The 15625-nt window shown below is 30.0% G+C and overlaps 2 protein-coding genes across 2 annotated transcripts in view; both read left to right on the top strand.

Moving 5' to 3' along the window:
* LOC113378526 (nuclear RNA export factor 1-like) overlaps nt 1-2272 on the top strand; it is a 51273-nt gene extending 49001 nt beyond the window's left edge. Inside the window, exon 2 of the mRNA XM_026619067.1 lies at nt 395-2272. Within this exon, the coding sequence (XP_026474852.1) occupies nt 399-2162 (1764 nt within the window). The 5' untranslated portion in view covers nt 395-398 and the 3' untranslated portion in view covers nt 2163-2272. The remainder of the gene's footprint in view (nt 1-394) is intronic.
* The window catches only part of LOC113375118 (protein spire-like), a 502830-nt gene that overhangs the window by 39794 nt on the left and 447411 nt on the right, over nt 1-15625 (top strand). The window lies entirely within an intron of this gene.

Below are 15625 nucleotides of genomic sequence, written 5' to 3'. Positions count from 1 at the left end.
CAGAATGGCTTGAAACGTCGAGAAAACATAAAATTAGCGAGCCGGATTTTTTGATGAAAACATAACTTCTCTGTTTGTGCTTCTATGTGCAGCCATTTTGTTGTAGCTGGACCGGATAATTTTGATTAGGTATTACAATTTTACTACTAAAAGCTCTGGATCAAATTAATACTTCTAAAATCTCTACAATAAAATTCGTCTGAGTCGAGAATTGTCTAAAAAACATTTGCATTCACTCTTTAAAGTTAATAGTTTTTGGATTTACTACGTTAGTATATTATGTCATTTGTATTAAGGAAGTCGGATGTGTTACCATGTATAATTTTATATCACACTAATTTTTAATGCAAATGACATTTTCTTCCGGATATATTCATTCATTTCGTTGTTGCAGCATAATGTCTACAAGTGATGAAACTGGAGACGAAACTAATAGGAGCTGGAGTTCTACTAATAGAAAAAAAGACACAAGTCGCCGTATTAGTTTCAAGACATACCAATATAGTCATGTTAGCCAGAAATGTAATATGGAAATGTCAATTAGGACGCATCTTTCAAATGAGGAGATGAGCGGTCTGAGTACGTCACAGGTTAGACCTTTAAATCGAGGAAACACGAGAGGGAGCAGAAGTGAACATCGTAACCGTAGATCCTCATTGTCGACTAAAAAATTATTGCCAGGCCGATCAGACTTTTATGAAGTAATGATACCCTACATGCAAGATTATGATAAAAAGTTTATCTTGAATCAGTTATATAGCCGCTTGCCATCAGATGCCTTATTTCATCCTCTTTATTTTAAATTAAGTGAAGGGAAAGCCACTTTCTATGTAGACAGTTTTTCCATTGCGAAAAAAATTTTACAACTTCACAAAGTCATACTTTTACCAAATGGCTACAGTATGATGATGAGAGTTCGCTCTCGTTTGCCTGAAATATCTCTGAACAATAACTTAAGGGAAAAAATGATTGCGGCATTTGCTAGAAGATATAACCCGGACATGAATTCATTAGACTTGTCTAGTTTTCATTTGGATCCTGAATTAAGTGATGTGTTTTCTGCACTGGCTAGGCCAGATATATTGAATGAAGCTATTACTATAATTGCTTCTAAAGTTCCATCTTTAGTAGCCTTAAATTTAGACAATAACAAAATTTATCAAACAGATCACCTGATATGTATACCAGAGAAGTTGCCCCACATAAAAGTACTTCACCTGAAAAATAACAATTTGACGCACAGCAGGCGACTAGAGCCGCTGAAAAAGCTTTCTTTGGTGGAGTTAATGTTGGATGGGAATCCATTCAAAAATCGCTTACGAGATTATAGTGTTTACGTTAGAATAGTGCGGAAAATGTTTCCAAAAATTTTGAAATTAGACGGAACAGAAATTCCGCCAGAGATAACTTTCGAGTTACAAAAACCCATACATTTACCCACACCTAAAGCCTATTTTTTTTGCAATTCAGCGGCTGAAGATACTGTTCGACTATTCTTATATCAATATTATACGATTTATGACTCTGGCGATAGGCAATGCTTGGAAGCAGCTTATAAAGAAAATTCAATTATGTCTCTATCTGTTCTTGTTAACACTGAAAGTAGTGATTACAAAAAAGACATAATCAATGATGATGAATCGAATAAAACACTGATGTTGGGGTGCTTGCAAATTGTGTCGTATTTAATATTATTGCCTAAAACACAACATGACATTACATCATTTCAAGTTGATATGTCATTTTTAGCGCCTACTTTAATGCTCCTATCTGTATCTGGAGTTTTTAAAGAATTGAATGGTGAAAATAATCCACCAATTCGATCGTTCCATAGAGTTATGACAATAGTTCCTGCTGGATCTGGATTGTGTATTAAAAACGAACAACTATACATAACATCGGCTACATCTTCCCAAAAAGAGGAAGCATTTCGGGTTTCACCGATTCATATAGCAGAAGTCACCGAGCAAGGAACCCCGGCAGTTACAGGTGATATAACTAAACTGAACATGCTTCATGTACTCGCAGCTAATACTAATATGAATTTGGCTTGGTCCGAAAAATGTATGGAAGATAATCATTGGGAACTCGAAAGAGCTTTGTGTGCTTTTAATCAACTAAAGGGAGAAAATAAGATACCTCTGGAGGCTTTTATAAAATAAGATATGTATGTGTATGTGTATGTGTGTGTGTGTGTGTGTGTTACGTATGTTCTATTTAAATACACGAATGAAAGTATACATTGGATTCAATATATTGATAATGATGAGAAAGCAAAATTATTTTTTTCATTTCAGTTATTGTATATTACTATATTTTCAGTTTATTTCTTGTCAACACCATACGTACTGAAAAGCGTATAGAAAATTCATATAACTAATATTTGTTTAATGAGTAATTTATTCGAAGATACTACTTGCATAGCAATATGTTTTTTCTCCATCGATATTTTAATTATCTAAACATTTACATTATAAATTAATTCTAATGTAATCGCTTTTCATATGGTCGTGAACTTACAAACTGCTATCATGTTTACTCTATTAATAAACATGACATTGCTTCTGAATCTGCGATACGATGGTGCTAGATCAGATTTATCTACCCGCAACTTGTAATTAAAATCGATTCTCGTTGGTATTATGTAGATCTGTTCTAACTCGGGATTTTAGCATAAATGCTACGAAACTACGCGTTTTCTACAAGACAAACAACTATTGGTAGCCTTCACTCAAATTATATTTCTATCATTTACATAAAATCAGATACGTACACTATCTTTATATATTCTTACAGGGATTGATTATATTCAATCGTTAGCTGATTTTTTAATTTTTCGAAATAGGTTTAAATTTTAGGGGCTTAATAAAACCTTTAGGAAATGATATGTCGCCTTTTTCTTTGCCTCCTTTTGAACTAATCGTGTTCTGAAATTTTAACATGTGCTATATTTTTTTTACAATACAAGATTTCTGTATAACTGTCTCTGAACATATATAATACATATACAGAACTATCACTAAAAATGTAGAGTAAACGTAGATACCACAAAAATTTACTGAAAACTGTCCTACAGAATGTCATCCTGTAATTAGCTTGAATAATATTCAAATAATATTTTCAGAAGTTCGTGTTCAAAATTACTTAAAAATACAACGATATAAAATAATCAATTTATATTTAAATTGATTTTTAATCCAACATTAACTCCATCCAAGGAAGTTTTTTCAGGGATTTTCAGTTCTACACATGAAGTTTTATTTTTATTTCAGGCAACTTCTCTGGTATACATCTTATGTGATCTGTAACATGAATTTTATTATTATCTAATTTTTTTTAATCTGTGTGAAAACGGTTAAAATTGCGGCTGACTTGTAATCTATTTTGTTTCTCAATATATCATTTAATCTCCTTCTATAATGATATTGATTATATGTCGTCATATCTATTATATAGTTAGCTAAACTTCCGATAGTCGTCTTTTGAATAGTGAAAACCTTACTTGCGTTTTCAACTTTTTTATATTTATGGTTAACATGAACAAATAATTTGCTATTTGTTTGAATCTACATTTTATTAATTTCAATAACAACATTTGTTATTCCACAATTAGCGTAATGAAATAATTATTATTTTCTATTAGTATAAACGTTTGGACACTCATTCTTTCTTTTAAGGAAAAACTATTCTGAATATAAGATGTTTAATCATTGAAAACAATGCGAATGAAAGCGTGTAAGAAATTGTAGCTGAATATAAATAATTAAATTCTTTTATAGATATATTTTTATAGATTGTTGGAAACATTTTGCCTCCTCGTTGATATACCTTCGAAACATGAATTTTAAAAAATATTGATATTTGAAATTTTAAAAATAATTTTTGTTTTTACTAAATAATTGATAATATATTATTAAGGTAGAGTAGGGTTTAAAGGTTTGCGGGTAAGAATATGCACCCCATCACCATTATATAAAAAACAAGTAAGATATAGAATTGTTTAACGTTACTATTTTAAAGTAGAACACAAAAGTTGTGTAACCAGCCATCACCTTGATTCCAGTGAAGATTCGAAAGAACAGCTATGCATCAATATTTATAGCAAAAGTATTGTTTTCGTTGGCAGTTTTTTCAGTTTTAAATCTTTTCATTTAGTTTATGATACCTGGATATTTTTAAGCGTACGTTATTATAAGTTAGATACAACAGTTTTCCTAATATAATCTTTATAAAAGCTTACATGTGGGTGGGGTAAAAGGTACCTGCTGAATCTCTACCCTGGCATAGATGTAAGCAATAGAAAAAGTAGATAAAAAAAATAAATTGTTAGGAATGCTAATTTACAATAAATAAATTAAATTATTCTTTATTCCAACAATGCTAGCGAATATTTCTGATGAGATACCAGATCAGGGTTATATACAGTGTGATCTTTGTAAAGAATATGCTCATGAAATTTGTATTTCACATTGCTTGATTAATGTGGCTATTATTTCGTAGAATCTTTTTAAAATTGAAAATAAGACATTGGATCTGTTTGCCCCTGGCTGTCCTTTTTATCCAGCTCATGGAGCAAAAAGGGACAGATCTATTGTTACAAATTAATTGGGATTTTACTGAACATAGTTCGATAATTGTTTATGTGTTGTGATGTAGTATATTTAGTTCAGATCGTATAATTACTAGAAGTTAATTTCGTTTCGTGCCCCACTCTACACTGTAAATTTTTGGAGTTGGAACAGTATAACAAAGTGTTTAGGACGAAATAATATTTGAGTAAACGCTCGCCTAGCTGCCGATCTGGTAACTGTTGTGTTTTGTCTCTGTTCCATAATTTATTCCGTTTGTGACAACCGACAATTATTGCAGTATGGTTTGTTATTAACTATAGAGACTATAAAAGTCTAGTACACGAAGCGTAGCGTCTTCGTAAATCACTTGATTTATATCTGGCAAGGAGAGTTGTCACGGTGTTCGCAATGGGGTTATTTTGTCTTTGCTTACGCCAATTATAATCATCATGGAACGTAAGTTAACCCTTCGGGGCATGCGATCATCGTAAAAGTCTTTCTCACTGTACCGATTTGCTGTCTTAACGCTGTTCTGACAATATCGGCTTCGTTTCGTTTCGTCTTGTATTTAACTCAATATCGTTTATGAGTAGGTATGTACGCTCAATAAAAGACTCGCCTCGAAGGCACAATAACTTCAAATAATTGTTGCTAAATATATCTACCTTGACATTACATTTATTTTTTTCAAACTAAATATTAGGGTTTATACATGAACCGACATTTTAGAAAATCGGGTTTCAAATAGTATTTTTCCAAAATAGTAAAATAGTTTTCCAAAAAAAACTATACGCTAGACTAAACTAATACGATCAAAAAAATTTAACAAAAAATTTAGAATGAGTTAAAGCAGCTTTTGACTTAAATTATTATTTGGTAATAAATATTATTGATAATAATTTTTTATGCAATTTAGTTAAACAAAAAAAAAGAGTGCGCGTAAGGATCACACGCGATTGAAGTAAAACTTATTTGCTACTGTACAAAGTAGCAAATTTAAGTTTAGTAAAAATAAATACATCATATAACAATTTTGAATAATGTTTATTAGTAATATGTTAACACTCGTAATGCGCACATTTATTAGTGTCGACTATTATACACATTTATATAATGATAAATTATAAATTATATATTTATGATAGCATTAAAAATATGTATAATATTTACAAACAATAATATTGTTTGAATCAACGCTTAAACAAATATTGTTTTCGTAACTTCACTCATCATGTAATAATTGTGTTTGAAGAACTTCATGTAATTAAAATTAACATACATTCATTTACTGTTTGTATTTTTTTACTTTTTTGTTGGTGATTTAATCTCATTCTTTGAACAACTGTAATATCTGTGTTGCCTAAAAAATTGAAGCCATACTTTTATATTTGTTTTATTTATCAACCCCTGCACATAGCTTGATCTATGAATCATTTTCTTTTTTATGTGAACGTTAATGCGATGATCATCATCAATATTACGAGGTAATAAATTAACCATATTATTGACTCACTTCAGCTTGGCGTAACAATTTCCGTTGCATTTGTACAGATTTACACCCATGTCGCGCCTAAAGAAGTTTTACTTCAAAAAAAAAAAATTATCAGGACTAAATAACCTTAAAAACAATTATTAATCCGTTGTTTATACCTATTGTTTACATATAAGTGTGTATAATATTTCTATAATAACGAAACGATTAGATGTAATTTTACTGGATCAAGTTAATTGCCCAAAATTTTTTAAATCTTCTTACTTCTGTATATGGAGCAGTGGAGCAACGAGTGAATTAGGGTGATTTTCCAATGTGTGGTGATAATTAGTCGATTTTGTTTTTATTTTATTATTTAACACAATCAGATCATCATGTAGAGTTTCATTAATCATGTACCAGGGTGCACCTGTCTTCATTGCTACATCAGATTTGCTAGAGCAACCCAAAAGCTTATTTCGTATAACCAGATAGGAATTATTTTCATTCTATAAACGAAGATTTTGTTTTTGAGTGCTAATTTTGAATTATGAAACAATGAAATGCTATTGATTTGCAGCAGTGTTTTCATTAATCTGGTATATTTAGTTATATTTGTCATTTTCAATGTTTAATGTGTTTATTCAGACAATGAAAACCGGTGTTTTCTACTCAATCGGTTTTCGAATTCAATAATTTTCACTTAAAACAGTTTTTAGATACCGAGAAACTTTAGTAGATATTTTCTTATAATATTGATTGCAATTTTTGTTGATTTTGTATGATTTGAGAGTTATAACTAATAAAGTGTTCATAGTTTGATTATACTTATTCGTATATCCGCCACCGCCCTGGAGTAATATTAATAACCCTTATAAAATGTATATTGATCGTCCGACGAGAATGCCAGATACATGCAGATGAATATTGGAAATTACCCACGAATAATTTATTTTCATCTGGGACTCAATTATACTGGGATAGAGGTATGCATATTGTTTTAATTTCTCTCGTATTGTAAAGAAATTTTATATGAATAATACTAATATTTTATTGAAAATCAAATTATTTAGAAATTGTTTCAAAATTACTTGACAATTCTTTGAAGTTTTTTTAAATTTATTTTTCAGTTATGATACATATTATATATCTCATTGCGGCAGAAGTGTCTGGTATAAGAGATCTTGCAAAAAAACCAATTTACACGTCATTATTGTATGTATAATATGACCATTTCAATATTTCATATCTTTCATTCAATTATTCGATCAAACGTATATTTATTTCTACATTCTTACATTGGTCTAATCTAATTATCTCATTGCCAGTTCATAATATTCTTCTACCTTATTTTTAAATTTTTTAGGTTTCCAAACTAAAAACCAATATAATCTACGCATTAGCATTAATTTGATTCGAATATTTTTCGAAACATCTGAATTAATTATATTATATATTTTCCTACATATTATACAAGCAGCCCAGGATATAATTTTCTTGCTGATATGCAGGAAAGATGTGCTTTTCTTCTGTAATTGTAAAATATTATGGACCAAGTGTTAGTGTTAATCAATGCAACTTTCTTCCTATTGATGTTGATATTGCTGAATACTGTATTTTGAATTTTTCTGTCAAATTGCACGTGATGAGTAATTTAGATAATGGAGCCTTAACTGCTATATATAAACTAGGTATATAATTTGTTATATTGAATTAATTTATGTTCTTTTATATTATAATGTCCAGAATATTCTTTTTTGAAATCTTGCAATTCGGTCTCATATTATACTGTAAAAAAAGTTCCCATTATAAGAACAGAAGATTTATAAGGTATGATTTACTGACAAAGTTCAATTACGTACTTATTTTTTCAATTTCAATCTGCCATAGCAATGGCAATCACACTTTTAGATTCACATTACATAGATTCTTTTGATGGAGGTGTAATGCCTTCAATAATATATCTTTTCAGTTTATTGAACTTCATTTGTATATCGGAATACTCAATTAGCCGTTTATTGCTTACAAACTATTAATTATCTTCTAACAGAAAATGACGCTGCCTTTTTCTCGGACATTATCGATACAAATTCATTCAACATTTCTAAAGCAAATATATTTGGTGGGCCGCTGTAACTCGGATTTAATTTAATATATTGTATATTAAATGTTAACAATCGACAATCAGAAGCGGTTCTTTTGATAAATAACCGTTTTAATTTGTTAGCATTCTGAAGCGTTAACTGAATGTACAGTAATTGAAATTCGAGAAAAAAAATCAGGTCATGGGATAGTCGGATAGGCCTAAATTAGATTACCTGCGATTGACGGTTTTCTAAGCGGGATTGTTAAATGGTTTTATTATCGACTGAACTCGTTAAATTGCCTATTTGCCTGTTTGCTCGCGGCGCTTATTGTTGACGATATTGGCAGCGTTCGCATAAAGAGATAATAGTGAAAACAGAATCGAAAGGAAAACATATCTATGCAGATAGTTAAAGTTATGCGGAAAACACCATGAACTTGAAATGATTCGAAAGTTCGAGCTTTTATGCATACTATAATGGCATACATTTGTGTACCTACTGGTCTGAATTAATATACTTGTTTATTGCGGGACATCATTTTTTTTATACATTACTAATGCATTAGTCTGAAAATACTGAAAATTGGCTATGATATTTCACACTAATTTTTATCTGTTTCAATAACAAAAATTAGTTGACAAATAATGATAATATTAATGTTTTTAATTTTGGCTCGAGCTTACTCAAGATTCTGTACCTAATTAAAATTTAAATATAACTTGTATATAAATAATAGAGAACTAGGGGCAGATTTTTTTTAAATAATATGTTTTGGAATTATCTGATTATGTTTCTGCGAAATAGAGATGGATAAGTGCTATAGCTATTTCTCTTCTGAATCCAGTAAAAATAATTCAATAACATTATTTGTTTATTTTTTTACAACTAATCATTATATTTGTAGAGGATTAATTGTAATATCTACCTCTGATAAATTATTTTGTTATCTTTAAGAAAATTTGCATGATGTTTGGAATTCTTTTCATAAATCAACGTGATCTACACTTAAAATGAATAAAAGATTGTGTCTGATGGTAACACGATTTACATGTACTTACATCTTACAAACTATATATTTCTTGTATATTTATCCAAATCATCTTGTATATAAAACTTAGTCTCAAGCTTTTGTTTCAACTAACCCCAGGTGGTTCATTTACATTAATTTACCATAACTATTTAAAGAATTTACCAATCTAAAAAATTGTTACACATTATCAAAGATTGATAAATTTAAAGCTTACTGAGGCATATAAAATTTAAAATTTGTCGATAGTAATATAGAAAATCTAAATTTTATTATAGTACAATTTTATGCCAAAAAAGGCGGACCTGTACAGTTCTGTATACTGCGTTAGTCTGCGGGTGTAGCTACGACAATATTATGCAGGACAGTAAACGTGAATTGAAACAAAATAATATTTTAATATCGTCTAAGATTTTATTGAAAAACGTCTGTTACTACTTACCCTTGTTACAAGAAGCCCCTTAATCTCCTTTATATAGAATTAATTAACAAAAAAAATGGAATAAAAAATCAATCTAATGTTTCACCATCAAATGACCATTTTTTCCACTTATTTCTCTATTTCTTCGAAACCGTTAGACCATGTTTTCCGAAAAAGTTTTTTGAATCATGATCGGTTCTTGATATTGTATTGCCATTCGCATGCCAGGATTATGTCAATTAAATACTGAATCATTTGTGAACATTTATCGTTAATTATGCACACTAGAAACACTTGCAAATAATATATAATTTACTTGTTGAAAATGATTGGTATGAAAATATTAAATGTAGAGTTAAATATAGAGACTTTATTTGGTATAAGGGAGTCGTTGGCAATTGGTATAAGGGATGACAAATAGGGTAAATTGAAAATATGTCAAAAATATTGTCACACAGATTTAAGTTGCATTGGGTGCCATGACACAACAATGGGGCCGTCAGAATATAACATTAGTTAGACTTTATGTCTATGTTATCATAAGTGCAACAATTTGTTATGATAACATACGTGTGATGTCAAACTAATGTCCATTCTGACAAGTAGATATTGCGTAAAACGCTTGTTTAAACAACGAAGACAAAGCTTTTTGATAACTTGTGACTACCAACTCATACGATTTCTCAACATAAGAGATTAGTAAGATAACCTAGCTATTTTATCCAAGAATTCGCTACAATATGTTCATTTGAAAACCAGGAGGACTAAATGGTTTCTAACATATATACATATATGCATACATACATACATACATTCATATTTATGTAAAATTTTGTAATTCATATTTATGTAGGTACATACATATATACTACAAATACACACACAAATAAATCCATTTTTTCTAAATTACCTAGTTAACTATGATTCAATCTCATTGTTTTTATATGGAGTCTTGCAGCTGCAACTATTTATTTTTCATTGAAACGTAGTTTTGTTAATAATCATTAATTTAAGATATATACTAATTGTTAGTGGGAAAAAAACAGAGAAGCGAAGTGTGAGGTTTTTAGGGGGAGGGGGTGGTAGACAATAAAATCACAAAATATCACTTGGGGAAGGGAGAGGTATAGTAAGATGTTACGTGTATTCATTTTTTAACTGATTTAAAAAAAAATCTAATATTTTCAAAAAAATGTCAAAAATTTTACAATTTTTTCACGTAACTAAAAATACACGTTATGTTTGGTGGGGGAAGGGGGGGGTTATTTTGAATATCACCATGTATCACCAAAGGGGAGGGGGAGTCCAATATTCCTCAAAAAACTCGCACACGTGATTAATGGACGCCCCCTTATTTACAAAATTTTATATCGATTGAATTTTTCTCTGCAAGCTACGTCTGATTATATGTTTCCATGTTTATTTAGTACAAACTCAATTTATAAAATCGTGTCACTATTTGTAATAATGTAACTAAATAAAATCTCAATAGATTATTTCATATACTAAATGCAGGATATATTGCTCTGTCCATAGATTCGCCGTTGGTGCGTTTGTACGGGACTACGGGACATAGGTACATATGATGTAAATGTAGGCAAAAGAACAACGTGTTCTTTGTTAGCAATTTTATTGCCATAGTGCCACAGGCTATTATGTAGAATTTTGATTATATCACATGCAATATTTCTTAAGGCAACGATTGCCTCGTAACCGTTATGCGCAGTGTGTGGACCGTAGCGTTATAGGTGTTAATCGATCTTGAACTTGTGTTGCCTTTGAAGAGAAAAAAGATAATAAACCGCCAATAGTTTCCTGTTTATCTCACTTATAATATCATAAAATAGGACGCAGAACTCGATTGTGCACAGTCTTTATCGTGGAATATGTGCCGATTTGGCCATTTGGACACTCCAGATTTAGAAATGTCATATTGATGCGAAACTAGTGGTGCATGCCACTGTGCCTTTATGCAAATTGCTGGAACTTCACGTCCTCGCAAAAAAATCGATAATGAAAATTATTATATATATATATATATATATTTACCTTTTCAAAGGTTTCTGAACATTTTGGCTTATTGTTAGAAAAAATGGATGTATGTGTGTGTGTGTGTGCGTGCGTGTGTGTGCGATCAACCGATTTGAATAACTCAAAAAACATTCGATTCGTATTGATAAGGAAACGTGCTGATTAGTTTTTGGCGGAGGCAGGTCTAGTCGTTCCGAAGATACGGGGCAAAAAGTGCCAAAAATGGTAACTCAGTTTTTAAGAGAACGGAGCGACCGATTTTAGTCATTCAAAAAACATTTTACTTGTATTGACAAGATGAACAACTGATTAAATTTTCATAAAGGCAGGTCTAGCGGTTTCGGAGATCTAGTAAAAAAAGTAAAAAAAAAAATCCATTTGGCGGTCAAAAATTATCATTAGACATACGCACATAAAATTATCAGATATTTTATAGAGATTTTAACAATAAGTATAAATTTTGTTTACATTCCTATGGGTTCCGAACCAATGTTTATCCGTTAGATGGCGACGCGGCGCTTACGCGCTTCGATATTTTGTCTCTATGCAGTTAAAGCATTACGATTGCTTTGAGAAAAGTTCAGAACTTCCAAAATATTTCAAAATAAAGAAAACATTTTTTTTTCAAAGTTTTTTTCTTCCAAAAATTTTTTTTTCAAAAATGTTAATCTTTTTAAAAAATGTATTTTAGTACGGGAAGTTCCAGCAATTTGCCTTAAGACACGATGCCATACGCCCCACTAGTTACTTTTTTAATTGGATCTCCGGAGGCGCTCGACCTGCCTTTACAAAAATCTTACCAGTTGTTCATTTCGTCAATACAAGCAAAATGTTTTTTGAATTATTTAAATCGGACGCTCCGTTATCTCAAAAACTGAAACACCATTTTTGGCACTTTTTGCTCCGTATCTCCGAAACGGCTAGACCTGCCTTTGCCAAAAACTAATCAGCACGTTTTCTTATCAGTAGTAATGGAATGTTTTTGAATTATTCAAATCGGTTGATCCGTGTTCGCAAAATTGTCGACGAAAATATGTATCCGCGTATACACACACACACTTCAGAAACTTCTGAAACGTAAAGATATATATAAAAATTTTCATTTTAGATTTTTTTCGATTACTTTAACTTACCCTACGGGAAGTTAACAAGGCATGAACACCTTTTCCTAAACGGAAATATTTGAAATATTTTTTTTTGGAAACGCAATGTAACCTTTACCAATTAATGCCTGACTAATGACCTGACCCAATGCTATATGTATATCTGCATATTGTTTACTTTATATAATATTATTACATCCATATATACATTGTTCTGAGATTAAGATATTACAAACTTAATTAAATTCATTCATGCTATGATAGCCTTTATGCATATAATTTAAACATTTAATAGCCAGTTGATGAACAGCATCATTGCGCATCTTATCATGTAATTCTAGATGCACATTCGTCTCTACATTTTATGCAAATTTTTTCGAATCTAGTTATGCATTTTTAATTGACATTAATTAAAAATGTGGCTGCAGAAGATTATTACACTTATTGTAATGGTTAAGTTTCAATATACTGACTCCATGGATTTAATAATCAATTACTTTCAATAAGCAGATTGATAACGCCTCCTTGATAGTTGTCTCATAGTAAAGAATAATCATTTTCTCATACCTTTTTTTGAAAAATATTATGTCAGAAATAATTTCTTGTAAATGAGATCTTAAATTTTACTAGTATATGAGAGGGTAGTCGTAAATATGAACGTTTTATTTTTAATTTATTTTTCCTTTCAGTTTATAGTTTCTTTTCTGATATTTGTTATATTAGTTATAAGCTCTGCAAAATATGTAAGTATTTCTGATGAAAATTTGTAAAATAATATGACAAGTTTGACGGAATGAGAAGGAAGAAAATGATGTATAATTAAATCAGTTTTCTGTACATCTTTTTTATAATTTTGATATAGATATTAGCATTATTGTTTAATATAACCGATCACATATTTTTCACATTTTTTATAAGAAAAACTATTCAGATAGACCAAAAGATTAACAAAATAAATAAGGTCCAAAATTTTAAACAAGTAATTTATACCTCACGTTTCGAGGATTTTTTGAAACGCAACTAAAAGTATGAAAAATAGAGTTGATTCAGAAATGAAAATGAAATTGATTTATTGCATAATATTATTTAAGGTAACCATACGTTTTTCAGTCAAAACCAGGGTATCGTGCAGTTCTGCTTTTGGGGTGGTTTTGTGCAAATTGGTTTATTAATATGATTTAAAACCAAAAATACTGTTTAAGGCTCCAATAAAAATCGATTTTTGAAATGTATCAATTTTTTTATGCGAATTACTGACTTTTAGTAAGAACTTTATTATTCAATTATATATTACATTATAACTTATATTTTCGGATCGCTATATCTTTTTTCAGCTTTGCATAGAATTTTGCATTTTTTTGATACTAACTTATTGTTAGTATAAAATTATTACTTGTGCCAGGCAGCATGAATGTTCGCTTCTTTAAGTTTTTTTAATTTTTGTAAAATTAGAATCAAAACTTCAAAAAATTATTTTTGCTAAAGACTAGTTTAATCCGCCTTTAGAATTTTGCATTCGGTAATTTTCTCATTCACAATGTATTGTTTTGCATTGCATACTCGTTGTCTTATGACCTATATATATATATCATTTTTTTATATTTGATGGGCAGTTGTAATTTTATTATCAAGTAATTGCAATTTAAATTTATACTTTACAAAAACCCGGGACAATCCGGAACAAAAGATCTAAATCCGGGACAAACTTTGCTTTTAGAAAAACCCGGGACATAAGGTGGGCAATCCAGGCTGTTTCTGTCAAACCGGCACGTATGGTTACCTTATATTACTCGTATGTCTTCAATCAAATTCTATTATGTATAGGCATTATATAAATCAATATAATGAATAGAGATGAATCATAAATTCAATAAAATTAAATTAATCGTCAATTCGACCGATTAGTGTTTTTGTGACAAATTAAACCGCAGAATTATAACGTTTGTGGCTGTGTATTGCAGCCTTCACATGTGACATAACGGTGGTGTTCATTTCACCATGCCGGATGGCGTAAATAATTATCCGACAAATAAGCCACGTCTCGTGGTTATTTTAATGAACATCTTTTTTTATAGTTTATTTTCTCATTATACGAATGAACTCTAAATTAAAGAACAGTCAAGTTGAATACTGACGGTTTCTAATGATATTGCTATAAATAATTTGCTACTTGAATGTTAATAAGGTTCATTCAAAGATATTTTTTACATTTGAAATATATATATAAGATCCATGGGAGTCTAATCATGGATATTATTACTAAATAATTAATTTATGGTTATTATAAGTATCGGTTAATGTTATTTAAGATTGAGTTTGCTTTCGTAATCCTTGGCTAGTAGGATAACTTCAATGTGAATAAGTTGAACGCTAGTCGTTAATGGTAATATTTTGCTAGCAGCTCTGTAACTTCTTTGAAAATACATTTATTTCAAATTACTTTTAGATTTGTCTATTCGTTATGCTCCAATTTTAAGTCAAGTTATTAAAGTATCAAGTTTTGCTTTAACTTTATCTAATTGACTTACCTAATAGCATTAAAGAAATGACGTAATTGATTAAATATTAATCAGTAATTGCTGATTAATAAATTCTAGAATATTCGTTACACAGTGGATTATGTTAAACGACGCCTAAAGAAATATTGTTTTCACAATTTCACGCATCATGTAATTGTGTTTGAAGAACTTCGTGTAATACAATTAACATACATTCATTGACTGCTTGTATTTTTTTTTGTTTTTTTGCTGACGATACAATCTCATTCTTTGAGGAGCTGTAATATCTGTCTTGCCTTTAAAAATATTTTCTATTTGAATAACTTCAAATATTTATAGAAACTACGAATAATATAGACATTATTTCAATAAACTTACGTTTTGTGCACGGCACAAATGTTTAATTTGTTTTATTA

Source organism: Ctenocephalides felis, unplaced genomic scaffold (genome assembly GCF_003426905.1).
Source record: "Ctenocephalides felis isolate EL2017-DRISC unplaced genomic scaffold, ASM342690v1 CF-g0.4_SCAFFOLD_01886, whole genome shotgun sequence".
In the NCBI taxonomy this organism is placed as follows: domain Eukaryota; kingdom Metazoa; phylum Arthropoda; class Insecta; order Siphonaptera; family Pulicidae; genus Ctenocephalides; species Ctenocephalides felis.
Note: the sequence above shows the minus strand (reverse complement) of the source record. Positions and strands in the feature narration are given on the sequence as shown.